The sequence below is a fragment of the Cannabis sativa genome, chromosome 8, assembly GCF_029168945.1.
Source record: "Cannabis sativa cultivar Pink pepper isolate KNU-18-1 chromosome 8, ASM2916894v1, whole genome shotgun sequence".
Lineage (NCBI taxonomy): Eukaryota > Viridiplantae > Streptophyta > Magnoliopsida > Rosales > Cannabaceae > Cannabis > Cannabis sativa.
The window spans coordinates 7,466,217-7,478,030 of record NC_083608.1 but is presented as its reverse complement, the minus strand read 5'-3'; the positions used below and the strand labels follow the sequence as shown (position 1 = coordinate 7,478,030).

At 33.2% G+C, this 11,814-nt stretch overlaps 1 protein-coding gene across 5 annotated transcripts; it reads right to left on the bottom strand.

Moving 5' to 3' along the window:
* Positions 1-3,774: 3,774 nt before the first annotated feature.
* On the bottom strand, positions 3,775-8,414 carry LOC115699755 (probable methyltransferase PMT2). 5 transcript variants are annotated; one of them, XM_061102347.1, is made up of 8 exons: positions 8,081-8,245; positions 7,751-7,999; positions 6,256-6,907; positions 5,964-6,174; positions 5,587-5,869; positions 5,021-5,410; positions 4,672-4,749; positions 3,775-4,269 (listed from the first exon to the last, which is right to left on the bottom strand). In XM_061102347.1, exons 3-8 carry the CDS (start codon positions 6,898-6,900, stop codon positions 4,038-4,040), a joined length of 1,839 nt encoding a protein of 612 aa, XP_060958330.1. In that variant the 5' UTR covers positions 6,901-6,907; positions 7,751-7,999; positions 8,081-8,245; the 3' UTR covers positions 3,775-4,037. The 5 variants fall into 5 exon arrangements, with proteins under 5 accessions (XP_060958330.1, XP_060958332.1, XP_060958331.1 ...); XM_061102349.1 differs by having other exon boundaries at positions 7,634-7,999; positions 8,081-8,236; XM_061102348.1 differs by lacking the exon at positions 7,751-7,999 and having other exon boundaries at positions 8,081-8,414.
* Positions 8,415-11,814: the final 3,400 nt, after the last annotated feature.

The window sequence follows — 11,814 nt, the reverse complement described above, 5'->3', positions numbered from 1 at the left end:
TTTTGGCTTGGTTAGATTTTGGTTCTCTAATTCATATATTTTTTTTTCTTATTTTATGAAGAAATCTCATTTTATTTATTTTGTTATCTAAATTTAAATAACTACACTACTATATTAATATCACATTATTTTATGAATTAATAGTTAAAATTAAAGATTATATTGTGTTTTATTAGGCAAGAGTGATATTTTTCTCATTTTTGCACCAATTGGCTCTTATACATATTTACTTATGATTAGTATTTTCAGGTTATGCAATTGCTCAATCACCCAAACTCAACTCTAACATACTATATTTTGATAATTTAATGGCACGAAGCAAAATACCAAGTATTATAGATCCAAAACAACTAATCCAACAACAGTTGATTTTGAACGAACCAACTCCTCTCACATGTACAACAACAACTCAATCAAATGATGCGGTAAATGGGTAGAACTTCACCAAATATGTTTGAGATTTCTAAAGTCTATTTGATATATTATATAGCTTGATTGGTGTTAGTAGAGCTCGAACATAAATGGTTGAGATTATAATTAAAATGTTAGTATAAATCTCAACTACTTTTAGTAGAGCTCGACCAATGTAGTCTCAAAAGTCTTGAAATGTTAGTGTAGAGCTCGACTATACGGAGTAGAGCGACCATTCATGGTCGAGATGTAGTCTCCAAATTCTTGTAATGTTAGTATAAAGCTCAACTGTCTTGAGTTGAGCTCAACCGCTTATGGGTAAAGCTTGACTATTATGTTTGTACTCGATTAATATATATTACCTCTTTTTATTTAAATCAGTCAATGAAAAGTTTCGAAGAACAATCAGAAACAAATAGAGAAGAAATATCAGAATCAAGTGGACAAGAAGAAACATAATTGGATGGAGAAGAACAAGCTGAATCTAATGGAGAAGAACGATTACTTGATGTTCCATAAAATTCAACGTAAGTATATTTATAAGTCTATTCATACATGCTTTCTTAGTCGATATTTATTGCAAACATATATGTATTATTGATTTCAAAAATTTCTTATAACAGGGGAGATTGTGTGGTGTATGTAATTAAGTTCATTGAGTTCGACATGGCTGGTCTTAGCTTTGAAAGCCTTATGAGATGATAAAATGGCATTCTACAGAAGGAAGATGGCAGTAGATATTTTTTGTCAACAATAGGACCCTTAGTAATTTGTGTTTAGTTATTTACTAATCTTTTCTTCAATATTTACAATTCTCAACCTATACAATTGAGCTTTACTTTACAGACAAGCAATAACTTGAATTTCGCTTAGTGTTTACGAATCTCGACCACATGTAGTCAGGCTAATAACAATTGAACAATTTACTAATCTTTTGTTCAATGTTTACAAATCTCGACCTATACAGTTGAACTCTACTCTTTATAGACAAGTGATAACTTTAATATTATTTAGTGTTTACAAATCTCGACCATAAACAGTCGGACTCTACTAATGACAATTAAACTCTTTAAAAATCTCGACCATATACAGTTGAGCTCTACTCATACAGTTGAGCTATATAATTTATAATGGTCGAGCTCTACACATCATAGTCGAGCTATATGATTTAATATGGTCGAGCTTTCATATTTACTTTAGATAAAACTATATATTTTATAAATGTTATAATGTCTATTGCCACACTTCTACTAATAAAGAAAATTAATAATAGTCTTGATGATTTAATATATTTAAGAAAAAATTGTGTTTCTAAAATATTATTGTGACATTTCATATTTACTTTACACAAAACTATATATTTTATAAATATTATAATGTCTAATATCATATTCTCTACTAATAAATAAAATTAATAATAATCTTGATAATTTAATCTATTTTAGAAAAAAAAAATCATGTTTCTAAAATATAATTGTGACATTTCATATTTACTTTAGACAAAACTATATATTTTATTAATGTTATAATTTAATGTCATATTCTCTAGACCATATACAGTTGAGCTCTACTCATACAGTTGAGCTATATAATTTATAATGGTCGAGCTCTACACATTATAGTCGAGCTATATGATTTAATATGGTCGAGCTTTCATATTTACTTTAGATAAAACTATATATTTTATAAATGTTATAATGTCTATTGCCACACTTCTACTAATAAAGAAAATTAATAATAGTCTTGATGATTTAATATATTTAAGAAAAAATTGTGTTTCTAAAATATTATTGTGACATTTCATATTTGCTTTACACAAAACTATATATTTTATAAATATTATAATGTCTAATGTCATATTCTCTACTAATAAATAAAATTAATAATAATCTTGATGATTTAATCTATTTAAGAAAAAAATTATGTTTCTAAAATATTATTGTGACATTTCATATTTACTTTAGACAAAACCATATATTTTATCAATGTTATAATATCTATTGCCATATTCTCTACTAATAAAGAAAATTGATAATAATCTTGATGATTTAATCTATTTAAGAAAAAATTGTGTTTCTAAAATATTATTGTGACATTTCATATTTATTTTAGACAAAAACCATATATTTTTATAAATGTTGTAATAATTATTGCTACATTGTTTATATTTCATAATAATCTTAATAATTTTAATCTATTTATAAAATAGTCTAATATCTATTGTCGCCTCTAACCTTTACAAAATTTGATAAATATAAAAATTAATTTGATTAATAATTATGAATCTCAACCATGAATGGTCGAGCTCTACTCATTACAGTCGAGTCATATAATTATAATTTTTACTAATCTCAACCACATATAGTCGAGCTCAACTACTCTCAGTTGAGTTATTTTTTGAAAATTTGATTAATAATTATAAATTTGATTGGCTCCAATCTTCTTATACAATTTATCCAATAACATCTCAAATGTAGTACTCGAATCATCATCGACAATTATAGATATAACTTCCTTATTTTTTGGCGACCACTTATATGACCCATGTTCATCCTTCCACTCTCCATCGTACTGAACATAGATTACTATTCAAGTCATTACTGTATAAAAATAGATGGTTGATATTAAAAAATAGTTAAAATATATTGATGTTAAAATTATAATTAACAAGTTCAATTTTCAACTAAATTTAATTAAATTTTATCAATGTATCTATCAAAGAGTTTAACAACAATTGAGTATTAACACTACCTTGACCATGTTTGGTCGAGCTAGTTGAGCTCTATTAAAATTATCATGTCTATTGAATGTCACTATTTTAAGAAACATCGATGAAAAAAATTTAACAATTAAAAATATAAATCGGGAGCAAATCTAGTTGAGCTTTACCGTAACGTCTGTCATCTCAACTGACAACAGTCGAGCTCTACTAAAACTGTAATCTCATTTTACAAATGATACATAGTATTAGTTTAGGATACTAATTTTTGGGTTTATTAAGCATGAAATTTTAAATTTCCTAAATCACCCACGTGGTATCTCTATAAATTAGGGTGTTACAGTCTTATTCTTCCAAGCTCCCTAATTGGAATGTTACAGAATCTTTATCTCAGTTGTTAATGATGTTGCGAAGTTTAATATTTGTAATTTTTCTCTGGAGTTGTGTAAACAACCTAGCTGGTGAAGCTAGAATCAAATTCTCTGGTTTGAGAACTCTTGTTGGGGAGGGACACCCCCTGTTGATCCCATTTTGTTTGTCTTTTATGAACGTTGTCTCTTGCGAAAAAAATAATAACAAATATGAAAATAAAAAACAGCACACTACATAACAATTCAAAACTTTAAGGGACCGTGCGATCAAAATTTTACCCATATAAAAAATGGAACTAATACCATAAACCTTACGGCCATTAACTTTGTAGTTATGTCTCTGAAGAAACTAGTATAAATAAATAATTAAACAAGGCATAGATACTAGTCGTACACGTACATGAATCGTATGGCTGTCGTTACTCGTCGACCCCAAAATGCTCCAGGGAAGTAATCAAAGTGTGTCACACTCGAGATGAAGAGAGTTTCGTTGTCCACAACCTTTGAACCATGACAAGGCTTTTAATATCTGCATCTCATTGGATGGAGGTGGAGTTTCCATCTGCAACCCAATACTGCTTGACAGCAACCAAAATCTTCTCAGGAACTAGGGGTCCATCTTCATGGTCAACCATTTTAGTATCCCATCTCATCCCTCCAATTATCTTTTTCACCTTAATTAGGGTATCAACTTCATCCCGGAAAATTACTGCACCTTCTGGTCGCAAAATCCTGTCCATCTCCAGAAGGATGTCCTCTGCATTGCATCTGAATTTGTGGATACATAAGTTAGAGAAGCAAAAGATAAAAGTGCAAATATATGAAGAAAAGGAAAATTATTGACTCTATATAATCAAGGAAGATACGATCTTAAGAGCCAGGCACCATATAATTATCCAGCAACAACTAAATTACGTCACAACTCACAAAATTCAAATATTAGATCTGTCCATCATATTCACTTTCAGATTTTGATAAGTAGATTCTTTAATGAACACTGCTATGCACACAATTCTACTTGGCCTGTTAAGTGATTTCTCAGGCCTGTACTAACAAAAGAAGCCAGCCTAGGGTTCACCTTTCTAACTTAAGGTTGATCATGTCTGAAATGATTGACATGTTGAGCAAAATCAATACTTGAAACGTGTAAATTGATTGAAGAATACTTACTTGTCCTTGTATAGACTGAAAACACCATTGGCATGGATGAGGTCATACGTCCTCGGGTATGTGGAGAAAGCTTCGCACCTACACCAGTCATACCAGAAATGAAAAATTGTTAAGAAGTGAGTGGATATATCCTCTAAAAGGTGGGTCCCTTTCATTTCCCTAAAGTTAGTGACAGGGGAAAGAGGCAATGGACACGGTTTCATTGTTATTTTATTCTCATGGGATGAGAAAATTGTTTCCAAGTAACCAAACTTTAGTTCAAATCTAAACCAGCTATCATTAACAGAAAAAAGGTATAGATGGGAACTACATTATTTTAGACAGGACGGAGATTTTAGAAATACAGTACCAGTCATGATAGATGCCAATCAACCCTCGTTCAAATATGACACTCAGTGTGTTTTTCTCAGCTATGGTAGGCATCACATTCATAACCCACAGTTTTGGGGAATGAATTGCTGCAGCAAAACTTCCCAAACCAGCATTCATATCCATTATATTGCGGTACCTTCCTGTGTCAAGTAGTTTGTTGATTTTCTTATAAGCATTGACATGCTTCCTCCATGTTTTGTTGTCCTCCTCGTAATCCTCAACAGAAACACCAGGAACAGATCCACTAGAAATTCTAGGTGGAACAGAATGAAGTCTTGCTGGGAAAGGCTTCAGTTCCCCACCAGCAACCTCATCCGGACTGTTTACTTCTGGGTATGGAGTTACACATGTCTCCATTGTCTTATACCTAATAATCACCACGAATAAGAAAACTTACATACTATCATATTACTGAAACGGAAATCAAACTTATAAATTTTCAAGTGAGAATTTGGAAGCTAGCTGCTTAAGGATTGGGTAAAATGTATGTATTTTGAACTCAGACCAAAATAATGCTTGGGTTGCATGTGAAAGAAATCATACCAGGCATCATCTGGATCAGCAGAGTTGCAGAGGGTAGCCTGTCTGCTTCTGCACGATTCAGCATTCACCCTCTTTTGCCAAACAGCAATTTCACCCTTCTCATACTTCTTTTCCCAGCAGAGAAGCTTTGCAGTTTCTTCAATGTTTCTCTGTTCCTGCTCAAGTTCTTCCCTGGGACGCTGCCATGATCTGTAATTCGCCTTCCAGTTGATGGGAGGACCAGAAAGCACCCAATAACCTCCAGGCCTAAGAACTCTGTCAACTTCCATCAGATAAATTCCACCTGCAAAAATAAGATACAAATTTAATTTAAAATATAATACGGCTAAGATAACAACATGTCTTATTGTTTTAATTTTAGCATATACAATCCTCACCATTTGCTCCCCATGGAATCAAGCACCGAGAACAATGTGCCATGTCAAATGCTCTAGATGGATACGGAAGCTTTATAGTACCCAGAACACCAATTACAGCCGGTACACCCCTTTCAAGAGCGAATTGTACCTGTGCTTCATGTGAATCTCTTGGGGCAAAAGACATTGCAATAACGTTTCTACTCCAGAGATATGCACCCAAACTAGCAACCTAAAAAAAGAAAGTACCAACCATTGTCAATATCATTATAACGAAGATCACACAGATAAAAAGAATGTGAAACATACGTACCCCACAACCAGTGTCCAAGGCAGTCCTAACTGTGCCATTCTTAATTGGTATTACAGAGGCAAGCTGGTCAATATATTTGTCAGCTCCTTGAGGAAACTGAGTGCCCCCTCCAGGAAACCGAAAAACATTCCCTTCATATTGAATCCAGTTCTGAATAGCCTTCTCAACGGTCAAACTCTTATAAGGTGCATTTGCATAGGGTACAAAATCACGACTCTTTGGCCAGGGGAATGGAGTTACATATCCCTTAGGAGCTGGAATCAAGCAATGTAACTTTTCTTCCTCAGGAGGACAGTGTCTCTCTCTGTAAATCATATCATTTCTCGGGAAGGTCATGGCACGCTTTTGATCTTGGCAAGGTGTGTAGTCTGTGTAACGAGGATTACATGGTTTGAAAACCATAGTTTGCGATTCGGACTCAGCAATACTTCCAGCATCACCGCCATGATGAGTATCAAAACTTAAATTTTGAATCACACCGCATTCTGCACCACTTTTTGTAATTTCAAGAGCAATACTATCACCCTTACCAAAACCACTCCTCTGCCATGCACCCAATATGTAAAAGAAACAACACAAACCAGCTACGATAAAAATTTGTACGGAGCTCCTAGTCCGACCATCAGACGTGTTTCCTTTCGCCATCTAGCTCCTGAAATGTACAGTAACTCAAATATGAAAAACGCAAATCAAGTTTAACATAAGCACACAAACAATAATCCCATCACAGATCCTCGTTTTGCTAGTACCCATTATGTCATATTTTTTAAGCATCACAATTAATTGGGTATTGATCAAAACAAAAGCTACATAATCCAGTAATATTTGTTCATCTTTCTCCTCATTTAACACCACTTACACAAAAATGAACCACTGAAAAAACGAGCTAGGGATCCAAAAACTGATCTTTAAACAAAGATATCAATGATCAACCAAAAGTTATCCAAAAGTATCACCAAGTTGTGGGAATTAAATCACATAGAAACCCATCTCAAATGACATGTTCGTTGTTATACATGTATGTATATATACAATTCAATATACATACTATACAATGTACTATACTTACCACAAATATACGTTATTCGTCACAGAAAAAAGTATGATAGGAGAAAAGAAAAAGCATGAAAATGACCGACATAAATCAAAATTCAGCTAAACTTAGTAAAATGCACTATTAATCCAATTCTTTCCTCGATCTTTGTGATTCGTTACAGAAGAGTATGATAGAAGAAAAGAATGTATGAAAACCACCTACTTAAAACATAGTAAACACACTCTTCATCCATTTCTTTTCTCAGTCTCAGAAATTACTCGATCCAATACAACAATTATTCAAACTAAAGAATCATTAGAGTCAAATTTTCAGATCACATACCAATAGGAGAGGAGAAAAGCCACAAAAAAAAAAAAAAAAAAAGCGACGACTACTCGAAGATCTCGCAACCGATGGAATCAATCAGATAAAAAGAAAAGAAGAAAAAGCAAGCCAAACCTTCCCACACACTGAAATTATCGCTTTCACTTTTTAGAAATAATAAAAGCAATAACGATGGATCCAAAGCACACGGTAATAAATACGAGTGGAGAAGAAGACTGGAGAAACCCTAGGTAGCTGTTACGCTCCGATCTTGGATACCATTACTACAACTTTTACATGTACCGATTCCCAATTTCCCCCGTTTGTCTGACCTCCACAATGATGGCGTCTATATTTTATATATATGTTATTACCTCAGTCTCTCTGTACATAAATATCGTATTATCATATAAATATAAAATATAATTAAAGAGAGAGAGGGGGGAGGGAGATTTGGTCCCTTACCTTAGCAATGGATTGTTGTTATTAGTGTCAATATTTAATGAGAAAATATAAGTCGTTTGCCCACCGAATAAATGAGCATAAAACACGGTACAGCTTCAAGATCTTGGTCTTTCGTCCTCTTTACTTAACTAATAAATAAATAATAACTAAAGTTATCCCTATGTTTTTCTGTTAGATCCCTCATAATATATTTATTTAATATAAACCCCCACATAAGAATAACCGGAGTCCGGAGTTGAGTTGGGTTGGGTTGGGTTGAGTTGAGTTGAGTTGAGTGAGCGTTGTATTGAGTGTGAGGACCCCACGCGCCAATTAAGGTATGACTTCGTTTCTGAAATGAAAGCATTGTGGTGGTGATACAACAAGTTGATAGAAAGGAAGAAAGACAAGCCAAAAATTAAAAGGAAAAAAATAGTTGTTACATAATTGGAAACTCTCGGTCCCACGCCATGCGCCTATGTGATCCGAATACGGATGGCCCAAGATAAATGGATGCTGCAGAGATAATTTACCAAGTTGCATCTTTTATTGCCACATTTTCATAAATACACAAAAATGACTTAATAATTATAAATAAGAAAATATATTTTTTTAAATATTTTTTAGAGAAATTATTTCATATATTATTTTTTAATTTTGATTTTTAAATTTACGGTTTAAGTTGCTTTGATAGTTTCTATGTCGGTTGCTATGTGAATTTTGATTACGATTTATGTTGTTCTATTAGTTGCTATGAGTAAAAATGTAAAAATAAAAAAATCCATATTTTTTTTTATCTTTTTTTTAAAAAAATACAAAATATCATTTTTATGTTATTTTTATTTTTATTATGTTGTTTGGAGGTTGCTTTCCTGTTGCTTTAATGAGCTTTTGTAAAAATATATAATTCAAAAAATTCATAAGTAAAACATAATCGGTAAAAATGTAAAAAAAAAAATAATTTTAGTTATTTTGTGCAAAAAAAAAATTTATATTGTTGAATACTTCTTAAAAAATAAGAAGTAAACAATAGATAAAAATTCATTATTTATTTGTAAACACATTTAAATTATTATTATTATTTGTTATTCGTATTTTCATCAGCATGACACCTGGATCTTAATTAAGAAAGGTCAAGGAGTCATTAGCTACCCAACTTCCCCAATTGATGCTCTAAGAAGACAAAGGCACCAACTTCGTAAGAAGAGTCTCCATGAAGGGGAGTTCCCCGACTGCTAGCCACACGAAAGGTGTCAATGAGCCAAGGTCTCTCCCCGTTCCAAGAACTAAAGCCATCAATTTCTGAGAAGAATATGGACTTTCTAGAAGGGCCAAGGCATTTCGAGACACGCTAAATCGGGCTACTCATTTAGCCCGCAGAAGCCTCACCTATGCATGTCAAACCATGGACCTAGTGACTAGGCTTTTTCAGGTACGACGTCAGAGGTTATCTTCCACGACGCGTTATCGTACAGAGCATGTGTGTCCTTGTGTACCTAACCAAATGATCAACGACTAGTAATAAGGGAATTCAAAAAGGAGGAGCCCTGAGGCGACATGCATCCGTGGCCTAGCTCGTACGATCTGACGCCCTTAAATACCATATGAGAAATATGCCACCTATCGATCCAACGGTCAGATTTCACCCCAACGCTAATCCATCCAAGGCAGCATAAGAAAAGAAGTTAGCCTATAAATACCCTAAAAAAGCAGAAGACAGGGGGACCTGGGGTTTTTGGAGAAAAGACTTATTCTTCCTCATCCTAAGAAAACATATTTTTTGTAACCCTACTATCAATTCAAGAATATTCCTACTAAGCTTCCTCTTCTTCAAGAAGAACACGATGGAAGGGAGTTTTAGTCTACTATATCTCTACTTGTATAAACAGTTACTGACTAATGAGCCTAATAAAATAGACTCGTGGACTAAGGATAGTTAACGCTTGAACCACGTAAAAATCTCTTATTTGTTATCTTGATATTTATTTAATCTTTACTTTCCAAACCTCTAAAGAAATATGTAATTGCCAAAAAAACTCGGTAAATATTTTGGTACTTTCATTGAGAGTTAAAGAAAGAGATATGCACGGGGGTTACCAACCCAAGTCCGTCAGAAAGAGAACCCGTGCGTGAGAAGAAGGAAGATGTAATACCCTAAGATTAAGAAAAATAGATTAGCAAACCCTAACTAGTTAATTGTGTATTATTATTGAATTATATTATGATATAATTTATTATATGTGAATTAATATGTGTTAACGCAAATTTTCGTTAACCAAATTTGAGCCTCACAATATTGATACACAGAAAAAATTAAAGTTATCAAAATAAAGAATATGAACACAGGGTTTTTACGTGGTTTTGCAGTTAAAATTCTGCATCGTCCACGAGTCAATCTTTTTTAGATTTCTGAGTATTTTTCAGGACCTCATTCATATGAGTTTTTTCGTCCCCCTTTCTTGATCTTGTATGCCACTATTTATAATTACATAGTGGGCAGTAATTTACAAAAGTTGACAATAATCGTTACAACAATTATTCTCTCAAATCATGGGATTTCATTACAGATCAAGCTAAGTAAATGAGGCTTTTATAATTCACACAGTTGTGAGTATCCCGCTTTTATCGAGCCGAGATGACCGCGTAATTAAAGATATACGGTAAACCTTATCCCATAGGGATGTCTTCGCTGAGAATGGAGCCAAGTTACTTTGATGATGAGCAGTTGCTTATCATTTGACTTCCCGAGACTAATATTGTTTTAACTCTGATAACTATATTTTTTGGTGTTGAGATAGTCTTTCTCGCACGCACGCTATCTTCTAGCAAGATAAATGCCTCGCTGTCTATTATCTTGACTCGTCAAACTATCTACACTTAGTTTGTATATCGTGTAATATACGCTAAGTGTTTTTAATGTTATCGTTTCTCTTCCACGCAGAGAGGTTGAGGCCTCGTCATGCACACGTGAACCCACATGGTTTCTCGTCAATACATAAATTAGCAGTTTGTACGTTTCTGTCTCGCAGAGGGCTATTCAGCCAACCGAGTTATAAACATACTTTACAAATTATGTTTCCAACAAGTTGTTCCATGCTAAGTGTACTTTCGTTTGCGTGTTTGAGTTCTTCGTTCTTCCCAGCTCGACACGTGTCGTCCTTGTTGGGTTTTGTACCCTCAATAAAACTCATTTCAATATAATCAGATTTACTTATTAATAAAGATCAGAAATAACATTTTATGTTGCATGGTTCACATGATTTATTTCATGATTATATGTATATAATGTATGAATTCTTTTTAAGTCCAGAACATATGGGTTTGTTAAAGATTATAGTGTTGTCAGCACAGTGGAATATAATCTGAATTATATGTTCAAAAGTTTATTCCCTGATTTGTGAGAACACTAGATTTAGACTGACATGGTATAATCAGCGATAGGTATTCTTACACCTTGGAAAAGTGTTATGTCCTTTCCAGGACATTGGCAAAGTTTACCAGTATCGGATGTATGGAGTATACATCGGAAGGGACCGATATTGAACTTTAATTAGATATATTAAAACTTACCGTAATATCTATTCAATTCAATATCACATGTTGATCCTAGATCAAATGATCTTAATCCTGATATGGTTAGGTTCAATCTCAAGAGTGTTATCCGTGTTCTTTGATTTGTTAGTTAAGCCTACTTTTCGGTCAGGGTGATACGTACATTTTGGGAACACGGTAGTGCAATTGAGTGGGAGCGCTAA